Source organism: Hippoglossus hippoglossus, chromosome 13 (genome assembly GCF_009819705.1).
Source record: "Hippoglossus hippoglossus isolate fHipHip1 chromosome 13, fHipHip1.pri, whole genome shotgun sequence".
NCBI classification, from domain to species: domain Eukaryota; kingdom Metazoa; phylum Chordata; class Actinopteri; order Pleuronectiformes; family Pleuronectidae; genus Hippoglossus; species Hippoglossus hippoglossus.
In genome coordinates this window covers 23,722,137-23,742,354 of record NC_047163.1, presented here as the reverse complement: position 1 = coordinate 23,742,354, position 20,218 = coordinate 23,722,137, and the positions used below count along the sequence as shown (strand labels likewise).

The 20,218-nt window shown below is 44.0% G+C and overlaps 2 protein-coding genes and 1 long non-coding RNA gene across 6 annotated transcripts in view; 2 read left to right on the top strand and 1 right to left on the bottom strand.

The window, feature by feature from the left end:
- Positions 1-4,092, top strand: part of ankrd13b (ankyrin repeat domain 13B) — a 48,073-nt gene extending 43,981 nt beyond the window's left edge. For all 3 annotated transcript variants that reach the window (XM_034603903.1, XM_034603902.1, XM_034603901.1), the window contains exons 15-16: positions 727-803; positions 2,559-4,092. In XM_034603903.1, coding sequence (XP_034459794.1) covers positions 727-803; positions 2,559-2,760 — 279 coding nt within the window. In that variant the 3' untranslated portion in view covers positions 2,761-4,092. The remainder of the gene's footprint in view (positions 1-726; positions 804-2,558) is intronic.
- A 2,125-nt stretch (positions 4,093-6,217) lies between these two features.
- The window catches only part of ssh2a (slingshot protein phosphatase 2a), a 35,163-nt gene continuing 21,162 nt past the window's right edge, over positions 6,218-20,218 (bottom strand). For both annotated transcript variants that reach the window (XM_034604451.1, XM_034604450.1), the window contains 13 exons: positions 18,572-18,684; positions 18,007-18,071; positions 17,327-17,448; positions 16,494-16,559; positions 16,314-16,379; positions 14,914-15,108; positions 11,909-12,002; positions 11,520-11,648; positions 11,272-11,318; positions 10,715-10,861; positions 10,412-10,612; positions 9,393-10,320; positions 6,218-8,449 (listed from right to left, as the gene is read on the bottom strand). In XM_034604451.1, coding sequence (XP_034460342.1) covers positions 6,797-8,449; positions 9,393-10,320; positions 10,412-10,612; positions 10,715-10,861; positions 11,272-11,318; positions 11,520-11,648; positions 11,909-12,002; positions 14,914-15,108; positions 16,314-16,379; positions 16,494-16,559; positions 17,327-17,448; positions 18,007-18,071; positions 18,572-18,684 — 3,826 coding nt within the window. In that variant the 3' untranslated portion in view covers positions 6,218-6,796. The remainder of the gene's footprint in view (positions 8,450-9,392; positions 10,321-10,411; positions 10,613-10,714; positions 10,862-11,271; positions 11,319-11,519; positions 11,649-11,908; positions 12,003-14,913; positions 15,109-16,313; positions 16,380-16,493; positions 16,560-17,326; positions 17,449-18,006; positions 18,072-18,571; positions 18,685-20,218) is intronic.
- On the top strand, positions 8,562-9,358 carry LOC117772888. Its single transcript, XR_004615853.1, has 2 exons — positions 8,562-8,918; positions 9,276-9,358. It is a non-coding gene; the product is annotated as an uncharacterized LOC117772888 (long non-coding RNA).

The window sequence follows — 20,218 nt, the reverse complement described above, 5'->3', positions numbered from 1 at the left end:
AACAACAATAATAGTAATAAATAGATTGTGCTTCACAATTAAAAAACACAAGTAAAAGCATAAAAAATAACTTTAAAACAAAATGGTCATAAAAGAATACACGTGACAGAAATTTTAGCATGAACGTGCATCAAAATAATAAAAAATTGAATTTGGTCAATCAGCACGTTTTAAGTTTTTGATTCAGAGGAAGCTACCGGCTCAGCCTGCCGTGTTTCTCCAGGCAGGGTGTTCCAGAGCCTCAGAGCTCCTATTTCAAAAGCTCTGTCCCTCTAAAATCCCTGCATCCTGCTGCCAAGAGACCATCACGGGGTCTGAGGCCCTTGGGCAGTTGCCTTCTTTGCCCAGTTGATAATTCAGCCTGCGTCAGGAAATGTATTCAAGTATTTGTTATGTATTTAAATGTACTTAAAAACGTGCTCAATCACAGGAGAGTTTTTTAAGCTCTTATCAATAGCAGCATCAGTTATTAATATTGAGTGTGTGTACTTATGCTAATGTGGTTTACATTCAGTCAGTTCATAACTCAGAATGAAGCCAGCTGCCTGTCTCTGAGCTGCGTGTGTCTGAGACGTACTTTACATACTTTACCAGGAAACAGCCTGTAGGGAGGGAGGACTCTCATTTCACCCGCCTGTTCATTTCTCTGTCTTTCTATACATCTGTCCATCCGCTTCCTGTGCTCGCTCTCTTACTTCCTGTGCGGCCTCTCCTTTGTGTGTGTAGGTGACCATCTGGGAGGCGTTGACCAACAGCAAGCCGGGAACACACAACCTGTCCTGTGACCCAAGTCGTCTCGACAGGTAAGACTTAAAACATCTTCGTCTCATGTGGCGTTCACCTGTCTTCTTCTTCTTCTGTTGTGTTTTGTTTTCATCTGCCCAGTCTTCATTTTTCTTCTCCTTCATCCAATATGGAACTCCTGTTTGATGACTGAACCAACCAGGGGCTGCACAAAGAGTTGGATGAAAGGGACAATTGTTTAAAATATAAGAATGATTTTTATCGTGAACCTTTAAAAAGAGAAAACCATAAATCGTCATGAGTGGCAGGACAAAGGTGATATGAGCTGCCGTCCCTTCAGCCTCATTGTCTCCGACTTCCTCTCACTTCTGTTAAGTATTGTTATTCTTCAGTGTCTTGAATCCTTCCATTGTATTTTTTTCATCTTGTCGCTCTCTCCTTCCATCCCTGAGTCACATCCTGTATTCCTGTCCTGTCCTGTCCCCCCCCCCCCCCGACTCTAATCTCTTATCCATCCTGCTGTTCTCTCGTCTGCTATCCACTGCTCAACTTCCAATGTGTGTGTGTACCTGTTTTTGTTACCTCTTGAGGTCCTGCACAAACACTGATCTTGTCTGGACCAGTAAACCTCATGCAGACCAAAGCCTGGTCCTAATGAGGCAGAACGTCACTTCTGAGCTCCTGGCTAAGATCTGGTTAGGGTTTAATTGGTCATGATTAAGATCAGGGATAAGGTTTTGGTTATTTTCTTGCTCTCACAGTCCACAGTGCTGCTGTTGCCTGTGTTTTCTCTTGTGTAACATCCTGTGGTGTTATCTGAATAGAAAATCCTTTATTCTCTCAACTCAAAGTTATTTTATATATATTTTATACTTATAACCTGCCTACTTTGTGAAAAGACACTCATAAGTATCTACAGCTTCTGGGTGGGTACGTCTGTGAAAAATCTCTCTCAGCCAAAATGACACTTGTCTTTGTAGAAAGTCCAAAATCTGGATGCTAATATTTATACTTGTTTTTTATTTGTTAATATTTTACTCTCTAGATCAGGAACAAAAATAAAACATGGTAGTTTTTTATTCCAATCCTGATCCTTTTTCTTTTCTCTGTTTTAATGCAAATATTGGAAAGAGTTGTCAAGGTGTTAAAGGTGTAAAAGCTCTAAATCCATAAATACAAAACATTTTGTTTACAGCCTCCATGTTTTTTTTTCCACATTCTGACGTGAACACACCTAAGTCCACTCCATAACCTCCCGAGGAGCACAGTTCCTCAGTTAGATCAGGCAAAGGTATTCAAAAGCATGGAGGCTAAAAGCAAAATTAAAAAACGTAGCTCAGATAAAACACATGAGGTGCTAATGGAAGATGGTGGAACACTCACAGGAGAGGAGACGAGATAAGGTGTCGCAGAACAAGAGGAAACACAGAGACTAAACAGGTGAAAGGAATCAAGGCGGGGCAGGAAATCAATGAAGGGGAGGAAGTGGTTTTCCATGTGGTCTGTCTCTTTTGCTCTCCACACGGACTTTACCTGCGACAACCAAAGCCTGCTCAAACGGGATTGGTCAAACCAGAGACGGAAACCAGAAGGCAAGCGCTTGTCCCTCGCCCCCAGTTTCTGCACAGTCACACACAGAATGTGTTTATAGAGATTGATGATTAATAAACTTTTTGATTTTATATTTATAATGTGTTTCCATACATTTTATATAATGTCTGCAGGATGAGGAGCGTGTCCACACAGATGAATTCTTTCAGTCATGGATCAGTTTTTTAAACCCGTCTTCTTCTTTCACCTTTCCCCCACACTAGTACCCCCCAGCACAAGCCCCGCCCCCCCTCCAGCCTGTCCTCCACGCCCTCCAAGAAGCAGCCGACCAACTGCAGCTACGGCGAGCAGCTGCGCATCGCCATGGAGATCTCGGCCCGGGAGCTGGAAGAGGCGGAGCTGCGGCGGCGGCAGGAGGAGGAGGAGCTGCAGCGCATCATCCGGCTGTCGCTCATGGACAAATGAGAGCGGAGTGGCCCAGCGGGGGCGGAAGGGGGTGGGACAGTGGCAGGTGTCAGAAGGGAGGGGTCTGGAGCAAGGACTCATGGGAGAAAAGGGCAGTATAGGCAACTTTAAATCTTTAAGCACACCTTGTAAGTGGCTGGAAACAATCAGTCTTAGCGGCTTCGCGGTTCTCTCCCATCACCTCAGCCAGACCTCTCCCAGGAAGCCATACAGTGACGCAGCTGTCCCACGGCCTCAGGCAGCAAAGAGAGGGACGCCTTGTTTCCTCCGTCTGGTGCCACATGGTACTTTTCTTGACCAGTGCCAGTTTACAACCAACAATACATCAAGTACATCAATTTAAGAATGCCTCCTCGGATGAGTGAGTTGTGTTTGCAGGTCTGTGTGTGTATTTCAAAACCAGCTCTCCGCACAGGGGTCAACAGGGACCTCACCTCCTGCCCTGTAAATGTAGTGTGTTAGGCCGACTCTGTGCTCCAGCACGAACACACACTCACTGAGTCGTGAGTTTTGAGTCCTCACTGCGAGGAGTCGGGGGAGAGGTGGTGTGGAGAACACTGTCAGCTTCTTCATTTAAGGTCGGTCAAGTTGAGTAGAATGATGACAAACTATAAAACTTTCTCAGTTTTTACTAAAAGACGAATCAAGAACAAAAATGGACATTTCCTTTTTTTTTTATTTGCACAAATTTCAGATGTACTGTATTTAGCTTGGGGGTGGATCACATATATGACTGTTAATGGATGTAGACGATGAGTTTGAGCACAAAGAATAAACTCAGGCCGGCTCTAGTTACCGCCTGACGTTAGACTTACAGGAGCACAGATATGATGAGATGTGTGTGATAACTGTTCTAGTATGTGACTGCGGAGGACTTTGTCGCAGGCCTGTGTGTGTAATCCAAACAATAAAGGGACAATGCTTTGTCAGTAAATCATGGAGAAGATGTGTTACTGAAGGAGATGCTGTATATTTGCATCTTCTCACCCGACATGAGTGGACCATTCCTCTGTTTGTGTGTCGTCACGGTTACAGTGTGTGTACAATATTTCAGCATGGTCTGCACCCGTGTGAGGTTGAGTTTCTTTTGTCTGACTTCAAGTCCAGCCTGGAGGCCTGCAATATTCCCTTCAATTAATATTTAAGTTGTATAGCGAACAACATACATTATCTACATAGTAAGGACGAGACCGTACAATATTATAGAGACAAAGTTCACACAATGAGCAGCACTTTGGCGACTGTGGTGAGAAAAAAACTCTTAACCTCCGACAGGACCAGACTCCGACAGTGTGGGCGCCCATCTGCCTGGACCGGTGGGGGAGAGCAGAGAAAAATGGGGGAGAGAGGAGAGTTGGGTGGAAAAGAGGGGAGAGAAAGAGACGGGAAGAGAAGGAGAGGGACAGTTTTCTAACCTCCATATTTAAGCTCTGTCCCACTGGTTGTTATAATAAAAATAAGAGTGATATTTATAATAATAATAATTGTTGACTAGTGTCAGATCTAGATCCTGCAGCTCTGGAGAGAGAAGGAGAAAGGGGGGTGGGGGGCACACACTAAAGAACAAACAAAGTTACTGACATGTAGTAATGTAATAGATACATGGGGGCAGAGAGAGAGAGAGAGAGAGAGAGAGAGAGAGAGAGTGCTCAGTGCATGATGGGAGTTCCCTGAGCAGTCTAGGCCTACAGAAGCACAAGGTCTAAAGTCGAACCTTAAATGTAGAGCCAGAGAGGTTTTACTGCACGTCGAAAGCTCACCAAAACATGCTGCGAGCAAAAAGTGTAAAATCACACCAAACAAGAAAAAAGTTTGTCAAGATAATAGCTCTCATAGTTGTGACTGTGTTGTTGCTATTGCAGGGCTCAAGGCTGCCTAACACCGAGAAACATGCTTAGTTGCAAAAGACGGGAGGAGAGGAGCAGCTTGTTCCTGCTTCGTTTTTATTTTATTTCATTGAAAGAAATGTAAAACTTTCACACGTCAATATCAGCACAAACTGAGGAGAACCACCTCTGCCTCCTCTATTATTTAAGCTTGCCTGGTTGATAAGAAAAAGATATTTTCTTTTCTTTTTTTTTTTACTTTAAAAAAAAAAAATGTTGGAGAAAAGAGACAGCCAGATGTTTTCATGGTGAATACTTGGAAGTGACCTCAGATAACGATTCAAATAAAGAGACATCTTCTCGAGCAGCAATCTACGAGTGGGTTACCTTTTTTTTCCCTAATCCTTTTTCAAATTACAGACAGCCTCACATGCTTTAAATCCCTTGACAACCCCCCCCACACTGCTTTCTTACTCTGGAACTTCATCTCTGGTCCTCTTCAGTTGAAGGTGACAAAAGCAATTAATATCTCAGGAGATATGAAAGCTGCAGCGTCAGTCAGCGCCACAGAGGGCCGCTCTGTTTTCAGCAGCTCCTGCCTCCATCATCCTCCCTGTGACATGGATTCTCAGCCAGATCCAAGGGTTTTCTTTTCTCTTTTCTTTTTTGCCTGTAGTTATTTTAGGCTTGACGGCGAGGAAAAGGACAGCTTACAGATTCTAAACCCCCTCTAAGAATTACAACTCCCTTCACCCAGGCTGCTTTCACAGTGGGAAGTGTAAAAATGAAATTACTTTCTACGTGAATCAGCCCCTTACGCCAACTCAGTCCGACTTTATGAATCACATCGGGATGGAGGAAGCACTGGGCTGCATGTGTGTCTGTGTGTGTGAGGGGAGTCTGCAAAAAGCCACAAACATAAAAACATGGTGTGCAAGTGTGTGTGTTACAGAGATGCTGAGAGCAGTAGCATGCAAAGAGAAGGATGTCAGCCATTGAACCCAGGGAAGACAGTCAATCCTAACGTCTCTCTGCTTCTGATTTTATTCCTCACTGTTTCCACTACTGCCCTGTTCATGATAGTTCAATTTGGTCCTTCTTCTTTCATCTGCTCAGTCTTTTTGGTCTTTAATGTTCTTTGTCGGTCACTGCTGTAATATGATCTGAGAGTGAGAGTGTGTGTGTGTGTGTGTGTGTGTGTGTGTGTGTGTGTGTGTGAGACAGCAAGGGTACCGGTGGCCTACATCTCACTCTTTAATTACCCACATGAAACACTAGGTAAAATGTCAGCCTGAAATAAACTGCATTGAGCACCGTTGGAGATCATTTCCCTGCGGAGACGGGACCGACTTGATCAAAGGCTCAGTTACGTATTTAAAAATGACGAGTAGAAAGTATTTCTGTTAACCCAGAGGTTTGGAGGAGGGGAGGGTTTGCAGTACTATGTGTTTACCATAGACTGTATATGAAGAGGTGTTAACACACATTTTTACTGCATTTTACTCATTAACAAACCTTCTCTATTACCTATTTAAAGCCAGCAGGTGGCAGTAAAGTCAACAATACGTTTTGATATAAGAAAAGTAATGTTTGTGAGATGAAGCCTGCACACAAGAATAAAACATCACTGTAGTCAAAACAAACTCACCATATTTATTAACTGCTAAAGCGTTGAATAAAAAAACAAATATCAGCTTTGTCCTGGTTCAATTAAAAATCTGAATAAAGACGCATCTGCCCACTGCTGAAAAAACGAAACACTAGTGGGACCAGTGCAAACAAATCCTGCCCCTGGGGTAAGAAACAGATTTCAAATAAAAAGGAGTTCATTGAACAGTAAAGTGCATGTTTGAAGAAAGGCCCTCTCATTGTAGCTTCAGATAAACTGAGGAGGCTGCAAGGGTCACACACTGAAAACAAACGCATCTCATTTTAAAAAAAGGGGACACAGACATAGTGGAGTGCATTCAGTGTGCACTTAATGAGTCTTAATTTGGACATTCATATTTCATTACTGTACACACACCTGAACTCCAGTTGAATCAGCACATCCAGTAGTTTACATGCATCATACACTTATGTTCATCATTCGGTTCTTGCACACTACATAAATCGGAGGTTACACAGAGTCTACGCATTCATACACATCTTGCAGCCTCTCACGCGTGTGCAGGGCTCCAGTATGTCTGTTGCAGTCCACTGCACTGAGGTTACATAGTATTGTATAGCACAGTGATGGATCGCTGCTTTTTCTCAGCAGATGCTCTGCGAGAACGCCTCGATGAGTGTCCCCGACTCTGCTGACGTGATGTGGCAACCGCGCCGCTCCCAATACTGTCGGTTTCCTCCCTCTCACCCGTCTCTTCGGAGGAATCGGCCATAGACTGTGGCGAGGATGAGTCATCGCGGAGCCAACCTGTCTTTTCGGCACAAATGTTTCGAGCCAACACCTTCTGCTTCTTCCAGGTATCGTCGAGGTGGGATGGGGACGTGGAGAGAGAGTCCTGAGAGTGGGACGATGTCGTTCTGATGTGCGACCTCAGGTCCAAGTCGCTGAGGTCGTTGGCTGACAGCTCCAGACAGTCCAGTTTGGCCAATGAGGCCGACCTCTTCATGAGAGAAGGAGGGGTGAGGCCTGCCTGGCGGATGCGAGCCTCCAGCTCCATGGCTCTGTGCCACCCCGTCAACTCCAGGAAGCTCTTGCCTTCTCGCCCATTTCGGAGACGCTGTCCTTCCAGTTCTGGAGAGGTGTGTTCAGAACTCGGCTCTTTACAATGTCCGGGCTCTGTGTCCATAGTGTCTCTCTGCGCCTGAGGCTGCCCCACCTCCTGTGCTTCACTGTCCGTTGTCTCAAGGCCGACGCCCTCATGGAGGAAGGCCTGCAGCTCACTCAGCGTCTGCTGAATCCTCTCTAGCTCCTGACTGCCATGAGCCAGCCTGCTCTGGGCGTCACAGCCGGGGCCACATCCCCCTTGGCTGCCCTGGGAATTAGTCTCCAGCCTTTCATCAGTGTCTGACTCCTGCACTGTTGCCCCATCCAGAGTCATTTTGTGTGAACAGGCCTGGGGCAGGGTCTGACCCTGCTGGCTTTGGCTGTGGAGCTGGCTCTGTCCTTGGGAAGGACATGAGGTATTTAGAGATGGTTCTACTAATGGACTAGTAGAGGCCAGTGATGATGTCAGCATATGGCTATCTACGGATGTGTGCACAGTGACAGGTATAGCACCAGAGACGTGGCTGTTATCTGAGTGAGGGGAGCAGGGAGGCTCCGGGAGTTTGTGTATGCCTGAGGGGTCGAGTCTTTGAAGCTCGTGTTGTGACCCTGTTTGTTTCTCTGAGTCTTTGGACTTAGCAGATTCAGCCATGATCTCTCCCTGAGTGTCACTTTGTTCTGTGGAGTGAAGGGGAGGAGGGTGTTCAGTGCTCGGGGAGCACAGGGACAGTCTGACAGGGGGCTGTTCGGCACTGGGCGAATGCAGTGGGGATCGCTGAGATACCGCTATGATCTCCATTTCCTGTCTCAGCTTCTGCTCCAGCTGCTCGGTAGCCCGCCGCACCGAGCCTGCTGGCCAGTCGCACTGCAACATGGAGGGAGACTGCGGGCGGGAGGGTGGCGATGATGAGGCGTGGTCGAATTCACAGGACACTGCCTCCTCCTGAGGTTCCGGGGGAATGAGCCGAAGGCTGTGGGAGGACGGAGCGAGGGGCGAAGAGGAGCTGGAGGATGGAGACGGAGGAAAGAACGACTCTGGGTGGCATATGGCTTCGATCTCAGTGACAATATGGCGAACTGATACTCCGTTGTCATGGTGAGGGTGATGAGGGCTGGCTTTGTCATCACTGTCTTCAGACAGCTGAGATACCTAAGAGTCAGAGAGAGAGAAAAATACCAACTGTATTAATTATATGTTGTTATAATTATATATTATTATATCACGTTGTTTCTCTACAATGTGAGCATTTATGAATCAGAGAAAGTCTTCCTATAATTAACTACTTTATTAATATTCCTTTGATTTTTTTTTTACAATATTCTTTTTAAAACCCTATAATCTACACAAAATACAAATGATTAACTACATATGTACAAAAAGTGTTAGACCTCTATGGTCTTATCCCCCAGCAGGTGTCACTATGGTTTAGTGCTCGGTCTCTTTTAGTTCAGTATACATTTCTGTTTGTAACAGACGAATTCTCTCTGTATCGTCACTAATACACAACCTCTGTGATGTTAGAACTATGTGTGTGAAATGTTGACCACCACTGTAACCAACCACACTTCATAATTAGCTCCTAATGCAGATGAATGTCAGTAGATTCTTTGGAGTTAACGTACTGTCCAGAATATGAACATGTGAAGTATGTGAAATTGCTCTAGAACAGGTTAAGGCTGGGGAAACATCTTTATGGAAACTAAATAATAAAAAACACTGTTTAGCACCCACACACACTTGAGCTGCTTTCAGACATGCACTGAAGTGCAGACATTTTTGTGTTGTTGCGGAAATCCTAGAAAATCTCCTACACATTTCTTCATATGTGAAAGACAAACTCTGCAAAATGCCTGGACTCAATTTTCCAGACATTTTCTGGAGTTCATTTCTGTTCGCAGATTTCAATGCGAGCTTCGCATTATTATTGCTTATGTCACATGAATTAAAGATTTATAGGTGTTGGACAACTGGTCAGACAGGACAAAACATTTGATAGCATCTTGTTATCAATTGTGTGAGCGGCAGCATTACTTTAATAAAAGTTATAATATCTAAGAGTCAAGTAGACAAAAGAAACAGAATGAGTTTGTACCTGACTCCCATTCCCCTGCTCCTCTTCCTCCTTATCGTCCGTTTCTCCGTTTTCTTCATATGGCGATGGAGTCCTCTGTTGTGTCTGCTCTGAAAGTGTCCAAGTTTTGCTGTCTTGGGCCAAGCCCAGAAACTTTTCTCTGGCACTGAAGAAGTCGATGCTGTCCGTGCTGTGGTTTGATGAGCCATCGGCATCGCAGCGGCTGTTGCAATCACTACCCACCTGTAACTCACTGGGGTTGTTGTTGTCATCGTTGGGAGCGAGGGGCAGAGTCAGCAGGAGAGGGGCAGCGTTTGCAGGGCTGAGAGGGCTGTGTTTGTCACTTAAATCAGATAATGACTGATCTATAATGTCGGAGTCAGTGGATCCCAGAGTGAGAGGGGAGACTTCCTCCGAGCTGCTTCGCTCGTGCAAAGTGAGGGATAATTCTGTCGGTTTGTGTTTGGGCACTGAAATGGACAGATGTGTAGGAGGACTCCGGCGAACGCGCTGGAGTTCAGGCGTAGGAGGTAGGATGTGGAGCGACGGTGGCGGGTGGGGTAGAGCAACAGGCACAGTGACAGCCACGCTCGCTGAATTGTCCAGTCTTTCCTCAGGGACTACAGTGGCTGCTCGGGGACTCGGGAGGGGATGCAGGAAGGGATCTTCACAATCCGATCTGACCTCCTCCTGAACCGGTGAGTCACACAGACCGTTGGTGTGTGTCTCTGACTCAGACGGTGTGGAGTTCAATTTGGCAGAGTCTTCAGCACCGAGCGCTTGCAGCACAGCCACGCCCAGGAAGTGATGTAAGGAGGGGGAGGAGGTGTTGTTGTTGTGAGAGTCTGAGCGGCCCAGAGAGTGCGAGGACGCTTTACACATAGACTCTGAGCGATCTGATAGGTCACTTTCAGAGTGGGAGCGCCATAGCTTATTGTGCCTTTGTTTGCTGTGGAAGGACAGAAATAATAGTGTGTGAATCAAAATGAAGCCTGAGAAATGAAAATATTATTTACAGATGTTTCTGTATGACAGCGCACCTGGCCAGCAGAATTCCCTGATACTCCTCCAGCTGTTTCATGAAGGAAGGGTTTGGTTTGGTGACAGCCCGTCTCTCCTTCACATAGTCGAAGGCGGTGTCCAGGTCCCAGCCGTACTCCTTCATGGCGTAGGCGATCACTGTGGAGGCCGAGCGACTCACGCCCATCTTACAGTGAACCAAACACTTAGCACCGGCTTTCCTGACACAGAGAGAGAGACAGGGATTGTGTTGCATTAGAAGATCTAAACTTGTTAGAACTTAGGCAGTGTGTGCGAGTGTGTGTGCCGGTGTTTAAGCTTACTTTGCTTTAGTGATGAACTTGTAGGTTTCGTTCCAGTACTCCAGCAGGTTCGTGGCCTCCTCATCGTACACTCTGATGTTGTGGTACTCAAACATTCCCGGGAAAAAGTTGTCTATTTCCCTCGTCACATTCAGGATGTATCGCACTCTTCATAAATGACAGGAAGAGGCAGAGTGACTTGCTGATATTGACCTCATATTTTAGTGCAGACTACCCAGATGCTGAATTACCTAATACATCACAGGATGAACATTCCTATAAACTATTTTGCAGTTTAATGCTAACAGGAGGCTTGATAAGGTTGGTTACCGTTGATGTTCGGGTTAACTGTGGATTTTAACACTAGTAAAACAGAACATGCAAACAAGCACCGCAAAACGATGATGAAAACGATTATTCTGTCAAAAATCTATTTAGGGAATGCATAAATGCATAGACTACAGAGGGATTCAAACATTAGAATACCTTTTCACTGCATGAAGCCTTATTTATTTAAATGTATTAAAATTCAGATCATGAGAAGTAACACTGGAGAACTGTAGTGACTGATCTCTTACCCACTGTTCTGCAGCTCCTCCAGGTTGGATGCGTTCCACTCGGAGCCCTGCACATAACAAGGGTCAGGTCAATATCAAAGTGAACACATGCATGTTCAACGCACACTACTTACCTGCTGGGAGTTAACCAAAACTTTGACACAATCAGCTGTACATTAATCCACTGACTAATGACGAATAGATGTATAACTGCTAATATCGTATTTATGAACAGGAAGTTCCACTATTACAGGGCCACAGGTTCTTACCAGATAGACGTGTTCAAAGATCTCAGTGGGACTATCCATCTGTCCCAGGATGACTATCATCTCGTTGTCTATGAACTCTTTGAACTCCCTCAGGTTACACACCATCTGCATCTCCAGCTCTGTTCGGATCTGGGAAAGGACAACAACAATTCAGAGAAGCACCATGAACACTATTGATGAGTCAGTGCTGCATCTGTGGCAAACAAAGAGGACTGATATCAAATTATCTGCACTAAAAAAGTCAATCTGTTTCTGCAGGAGTAAAAGTAAAAATGGTGTACAATGGTGAGGATTTGCACTATTTAAATCTAAGTGTGAACACCTGCATTTGAAAAACCTGGATTTGTCAAACCTAGATGTGAACATCAATTCCTGTATGTGCCTCTCACCTCCTTGCAGGTGACATTCTCCAGATCTTTTAGCATCATGATCTCTCGGAGGCGCATCTTGATGAGCCTCTCTGTGCGCTCCCTCTCTGTGGGCCTGTGGACACAGACACAAATAACCTTTAATAAAAAACAACTGCAACACACCCTGAAAAGAACAACACAATTCTGGACACAAAGGACCACCTTCACAGTCCCAGAAACAACTCTTGCATTCTGTTCATTGATTCATTTTCACTCCAGTCTCAATGAGACTCCTTGTTCCACGAGAGAATTGCCACTTTGTTCGACTCTCAGAAACTAGAGAGGGGAACAGAAAATCTGAGATTGTGACCCGTTGGCGATTCCACAACATAGTCTCCTTGTAGAATTTGCCTGTTGTTGTGCCTGGCTGTGTTTCTAACTGCTCTTCTGGGGGGATGCATTTCGCCCTCGGACGTCACGCTGATGATGCCAACAAGTATCCTAATTACCTCTCAGGAGAGAAGAGCTCAATTTGTCTCCAAGCTTCTATCGTGTTGCGTTGCCTAATTTTGGTCTCATTATAGCAATACCCAGCAGTGTGAGTCAGCAGTCACACAGGGGCTCAATGGGGTGGCCACAGGTGTGTAACTGCAGATCTAAAAGCATCTGTCTGTGGTGGGACACTAGAAACAGTCGGCTTGTTTATGTTAATGATAAGTCTTACTGACCTCAGGAGACTGAGTCCACTGAGCTAAGAGAAAGAGAAACTTTTTAACCTTGCCAACAAATACAGGTTATTGACATCCAGTAACACTTTAACCTCACAACAAGCCTTGATGTGCCCACAGACAGCCTGAAGGAGGGACGGCCACTCAGAGAAATAAAGGAGAAATGGAGCATGTGTGTGACGATTGTATGATGACAGGAAGAATGGTGATAAATGGTGGTAACCAAGGTATGGAAATTCTGTTGCTTTGTTGAATCAGTGATAAGTATCCTACCGGGAATTTACCGCAAAGCCCATAAATCAAACCCCTTCCTGCTTTCTCAACCTTTCCCTCAGTGGTTCTACCAGGAAACAAGCTGCCATGTCAACAAACATTAGCAGGTCATATAGTTTTGGCCGTCGCTCTGTGCAGACAAACTATTATTGTTTGAGCGCGAGGTGTGTCTGTTTCCAGTCAGGCAGTAAATATGGGTGTTTCTTGACTGTCAAGTGGAACTTGCCCTCTCTTTTATTTCCCCACTTCTTATTCTTTTGTTCCATGGGAAACAGGTGCATGCAGCAGCAGCAGCAAAATATCTTCCCTAATGCCCATGTCAATTCTCTACCTCCTTCTCTTCACCTGCCACCTGCTTCTGTCCGTCCCTTTATTGCTCTATTTGTCTGTCTGGATTCTGTTTTTCCAGACGTACTTCAAGCCAGCTAAAGCCTCAGCTAATTTGGACACTCGAGCACATCTGAAGTGTGTGTACACATGACTAAGCAGGAGGGAGTGGAATTTCCCTGGTATTAGTAAAGACCTAAATCCAGCTGCCTCTGTCGTTCACTGCACTCTCTCTTCTCCCATGTGATCTGCTGACAACTCTGTGTCATGGATAAAAGTTGTGTATGTATGATCATGAGCCAGTGCACACAGTTTAGTCCTGGCAGCTTGTGTGTGTTTTTGTTTTTTGCCTCTGTGTTGGCCTCAGAGCTCACAGACAGCATGTGACCCCAGCACGTGAAGAGAGGTTGACCAACGCTGTTCAGACTGAGCAACTTATTTCTGATCTTGCTGAAACGCACCTTCTGTGAAACATCTTCTGCTTTCTCTGAATCTGGGATCCAAGTGTGTGCAGTGTGTTCTTCCTGTGGTGCATTTCTGGGAACATGTTTGTTGAGGTTTGTGTGCATGTTCGTCCTGCACACTATACCTTTCACATACGGCTGAAATGCATATGTAGGTGTCATGTGTAGGATGCACACCACTGCTGTCATGTCAAACTCCTCGACATTTCAAAGATGTTCCATCAATAATAATTATAGGCCTGGCTCCATCTGCACCACGTAACAAATTCCACCCTTGGTTTATAGTTTTAGTACAGTCAGCTCACTTAAAGCTGTTCATACACTGTACATGTGTGTTTGAAGAATCTCCTACATGAATTAAGATCTATTGAGATGTTCTGTGCTACGAACAGATCTGAATTCACACAAATGTGTACCGAGATCAGATCACTCATTCAGGTGGTCTGAGACACATGTGGTCACATTCTTTCAGCTGTGTGTACGCAGATGTGTCCTGGGCCAGTTATGAAGGATCAACCATTCGGCTGACGTCCCCTGACCTGCAACAGTGTCACAATGAATCAAATGTATTTTTACTCATTGCCAATATGTTAATTAGTTTGTTGCCACAATGTCAACACTCTCTTGTGCCCCCACACACGTCAACTGATACATCTGTAAACTCAGACTGGGTAAAGACATCATCATTTGGTCTTAGGGAACAGAAATAACGTAAATGATTATTTGCATATAGAGCAGGGAAGTAAAATCCTATCACAAGTGGTCACAGGAAACACATTCAGGGCACATTGTAACACCAAGTGAGAACAGACAAACTTCGCCCTGTCCACTTATGATCGGATCTCTCAGGTCGGATGTTAATACCAGATCTGAACAGGGCCTTGGTTAATTCTTAAAATCAGTATTAGTTAACAAGTGTTCGCCAAAAACAACTATTGAAATGGATTCTAACTATTTTGTGGATTTAGGTATTTTAAGTTATGAAATACTGGTTGCAGTATGAATGATTTATTATCTATTGCTTGTAGGTTTCCACCTCAACACATTTTTAAAATGTTCACTCCACAGGAATTTTACACCACACATCATTGGAGCTGAGCCACTCTCTGGCAACCAAAAGGACAAATTGTGAAAATGATTCTATGCCTGGAACGCACCACAAACCACATTATATTCCAGATATTCCTCCATCAGTAAGAAATCTGGAATTTTGAATAATGCACTCTTTGGTCACTCCTGTTCTCTTACTCACAGGTCTGTGAAGGGGACAGGTGAGTTTGCACGGTGCGACTCTACGTCCTGCATGGCGTTCCACTCGTTGACACAGATCTGGTTAGAGGAGATCCTGCTCTGGTAGTAGCTGATCCATGTGAGGAACAGGCTGCCGGGGTAGTAGTTGTGGCAGCGAGCCACGTCGCACGCTTTGTGGAGGGACTGGAGGGCTGACCTGAGGCAGACACAAGAGAGGGATGAAGATTCACACTTGAGAGGTTGTTTCAATAGTAATAAAAAAAAATACAGAATGAAAAAAAGTCAAGTTTGGAGATGTTCAGATACCAGCATTGGAAATGCCTCTGATACTGCAGAAAATGATGGGTCCAGCGAGTCTATGTACTGATCCAATGCCACTTCTTTCAAAGTGTATCACTCTCACCCAGATTAAACTGCCATTTTCTTTTCCTGGAAATCAATTTTTCTTCCTCACCCGAAAACAGCACTTGCCACTAGTAAGTGGCCTACTGTTTTCAGAGTGGTGAAGAAGAAGTGATTTTCCTGTAGTCTAGCGATAGCCAGAGCTAGCTAAGATGTCACCAATTGGCAATATTTCATGCTGGAAAGTCCCACAAGTAAAATGGCTATGTACTGTATACAGTTTGTGAAACTTCAGTTTTGAGGAGTATTGTGTATTTTTAGATCTAGTTATGAATTTATCTTTCACTTATGACTGTCAAACTAGATAATAAAAGTTCTATTGCACTCTCTATGCATTTGTTCATCACTTCCATATACGGTTAGCAAACAGCTGTTCAAATATGTTGCACACGTTTTTTTTTTCCAATGCACTGGAATCGGATCAGTCTACACAATCAGCCGATACACAACTTTCAGGTATTGGAAATGATTTTTAGGGGGGGGAAACTAACATAACATCTCTAGTATGGAGTGAACAAAACAGTTTTCTTTATGCTAATATGAGATGAAGAAAAGGACAAAGTGATACAAGTAGAAGAGAGGAATTAGTAACAGCATATATGAGAAAGGGGAGCAAGGGGAGCAGAGCTAAATAACAGAGGGATTACAGCGATGAAGAGATGTGATACAGAGATATAAACCAGGACAAATTAGTGTATCAGAGAACGCTGAGGGAAGTGGGAGGTCAAAGTAACAAAGGGACAATAAAATGAGGAAATGAAGACAATGAGTACAGAAATGAAGAGGAAGCCCTGGTATGTGAGACAGGGAGAGATAAAGAGGAGACTGGGAAGCAGAAAGATAATGAGAAAAGAAGAAGGAGGAGAGAGAAGATAAGCAGCAGTGACAAAAGATAAAAAGGCTGGAGGTCCAAGTCGAAGGAGGTAGTGAAAATTAGGTAGTTGTTTCAGTGCTACAACATAATCTAAATGCAACTTTTCATTGATAAAGGTTGCTCACCACATGGCCTGGACAGAAACAGGCTTGAAGACATGAACCCTGTTCACTGTCGAGACACTAAAGCCACTGTGGTGATAGAGAAAAAAAGATTATTAGCCATGTTATAACAACAAAAAGTGTCACAATCAAACTGCTAAATAAGGTCAAGAAGTGAAGCAGGATGTAGGTGTGGTGTCTTACCCATCTCCATCCAAGTGGATCAGAGTGTCACTCCACAGAGGTAGAATCAGACCCACCGTACAGCAGCTGGCAGGGAGATCGACATGTTAGACCACAGCACAACAAAGCAACAACTGCTTTGAAGACGTTCAAGAAGCAAAATAGTTAAGGATAGGAAAAAGTCATCCTTTATTTTGAAAAACTTTAATTAATTTAAGTAGCTTAAACTATTTAGACCGGATCGAACATATGCATAAAGTACCTTTAAGACCGGGTGCAACGTTTGTGTGCATCTTACCCGATAAGATGTGTGACAAAGTCATCGTTTTCAAGACATGTGACTAATGAAATACATTGTGATATACTTGCGGCAAAGGCAAACAGCATTATGGGGGGTTAGGGTTTGAGGAGGAAGATTTAAAAAAAATTTCACGAGGTTTAGGAAAATGGTAATGATTGACAATGAAAGCCAAAGGTTTAATCTATCAAATATTTTCATTTAATGTCTATCTGCTTCAGAGACTAAGAATTTCAGTTTTTTTTAAAATGTTGGCAATTCTGTCAGCTCTTCAGAAAACTCTCAGGTTTAAAGTGGTCTTTTTCAAACAACGCATTTATTGTAGAGAGTTTTTATTCGCGCCTTAGGTCTTAATGGGTTTAAGTCAGAGACTTATAATATAATTAGAAGACATTCTGGCAAATCCAAGAATAAGATAATAATGTCAATATCACAGTAAAGCTAAAAAGAGGGACAGTATGCCATCTCTCCTAAGTTGCTGTCACAAGTGTGGGATATAAATACATTTGATATAACACCTAAAGACAGAGTGGTGTGTTGTTGTTGAGGCACCGACCTATCAGAAGAGACAAAGTCCATGCCGAGAACGATGCTCTCCTCTGTGTCCTGTCTGCCGTTGGTGGAGACGACCACCATGTAGCGGGTTACCTGAGGGTAGGCGCTCTCGAGACGCACAGCCTGAAAGAAAAGACACAACAGAGAGATGAAGGAAGGAGGAGAAATGTACAAACAGCAGAAAGGCCTACTGTGAGAACTGTTATATAATGTCTTCTTTGGCTCTGGAGGAGCTTTCTATAGCCTGAGAAAATAACGCCTCATATGTAATCAGGGTTATTCTGAATTTTTGTCATGAGGCTTCAATATCTTATCACAAATTTGGTATTACAACCTTGGGGTGTGTAGTTTGAAATATGTGGGCGTTCACCCAAAAGGACTGGTCGAATAAAGCACGCTACGGAGGATTCTTTTAAAAAAAAAATTGTATCTGTCTCTCACAAGTCCTCTCTGACTTTTAGAAATAAATTAAAGATGCTTCAGGGACTTTAGGGAAATGACTGGAATTCTTAAATACAAAAACTGTTGTTTTTAAAATCCAGAACAAGTTTTATAGTTTACATTAGCTAATGAAGAACTGCAACCAGCCCCTCTGGTATAATCTCCCTGATAACAAGACCACTCTGCTCCTGACCTTTGCCATTGTGTGTGTGCGTGTGTGTGTGTGTGTGTGTTACGTACCAGTCGGATGGTGTCCTCTGGCCGCAGAACGGTGAACATAGTCTGAAGGTGTTTCTGGAGATCACCTGCACAGATAGGATTTCAACATTCTCCCTTAGTTTCAGTTTATTTTGGACAACAATCGTACTCTTGGCATTTAAAGGTCGACATAACACAGAGGATAGTGTATCATTTCCCCTGTGGAAAGTTTCCAATGCATTAACACTGGTGTCTCTTTCATGGAGGCCTACATCTGAAGAAAAAAAAGGACACTGATGCTTTTTATAGTAATCAGCTCATCTCAAAACATAAAAGGTCTTCAAAAGCTGTATTTTCCACTGGCAGCTAATTTTTTTCTTCTCCTGGTATAATTTTCCTGCTTCATTTTCATTATCCAAACATGTTGTACATTTTTTTTTAAATATCCAACAAACAAGCTGTCCACCACATGGCATGCAACAGCAAACTGATTCATCTGCCTTGTTTCGGCTCCAGCTGCTCCCCAAGATACTGCACAGAAATGTCATTTTGAAAAACTCTCCTGAGAGAAGGTGCAGCTTTCATTAATGTGCGAACAAGTCTTTACCTGTGTGCTTGTTCCTGCGCTGGCTGATAGGAGGTGCAGAGTTCGGCGTTGGGCTGTTACCCCTGGGAAGGAACAGGGCTGCACCTTTTACTGTGAGGAAGCTCTCACTGATACTGACGGAAGAGAAAAGAAGAAAAATAAGACATGATTGAGGCTTCAAACCCAAAGACGTCTGTCAACTTGTACAGTCATCATTTCTTTTGTGTAACTTATGTAATTCAAAACTCTACTTCACTTCTTTGCACATGCCAACCCCACTTTCTCATAATAAGCACGAGATGTGGACAAGGAACAGACGGGTGTTGTCATGGGCTTATGTCACTGTCACAATGGTCCTTTCAGTTGTCCTCTGATCTGCAGACTCCCCCAAATCCCACCAAGGCAAGCCAAACAAGACCCAGGCCTCTATGTGAACTCAGAACACAATGTTCTGTGCTTCTCCACACAGCTGGACTACACACACACACACACACACACACACACACACACACACACACACACACACACACACACACACACACACACACACACACACACACACACACACACACACACACACACACACACACACACACACACACACACACACACACACACACACACACACACACAGGGTTACTCAGACTAACAGCTGCCAGTACAGAGGGATGGGAGGATTGAGAGAAGAACAAGAGGTCCGAGAGGGAAGACAGAGCGAGACCCCTCCTCCTCAGTGTTGGAGCAGAGATAAGAGCTGGCCAGCACATAACGCTGCACGCCAAAGCAGGTCCTATTAAACGGGGTTCTGTTCCTCTCTGGAACATTTAATCTTATTAACTGTGACTGAGGTCACTGCATCGAGGAGGACACATTATTAACAGTGTCTCATGTGGACAACAAACAATGATTGTGTGAGTGTGTGTGTTTAGATTCATACAGTTATACAACATACAGATAAAACAGGTTGGAAGACCCACTTCTGTAGCAGCTTATGAGCGTGTCAGATGACAGCCATGGGACCAATAAACCTAAATGATGCTGTACAACAGGCCTGCCACCTAAACTACACCCACAATAATGTGATAATTTTAAAACCCTAAAACGTAAATTATCTCTGTCCTGATAAATCATACAATTCTCGCTGTTTATCAGAAATAAACTGTGCATCTTAACGCACATGAAAATGCACATCTAATGGCCATACAGATGCACTGGGTGTAAACAAGAAGCAGATAGTCCAGTCTGCAGTTGTTTGCTTTGGTGCAAAATATTATGAACAAGGACCATCAATGGTTAAAAGTAAGACAAGGAATATCTTTGCTTGGACCAATGACATGGTGAGAGGGACATTAAGTGTTAGACATTTTGCATTCACCGTTAATAGTCAAATCTTTACTGATACAACGCACTCAGAAAGCAGACGTGGATGTTTGTGTTATTATTTCAAAAAGTCTCCATTTCAGCTAGAGCAGCGTGGACGCCACACATACACGTAGCAAAGGTGATGCATTTTACAACTAAAATATTTGTAGTGTGGACGTAGCCAAAGACCGCAGGCACTTAGGCACAAGTCAAACCTGCAGGAACTTAGTATATAGGAGCATAAACAAATACAGTCACAAACTTTAAAACCAGGCAATCCTGAGATTTCTACACACACCTGCTTTT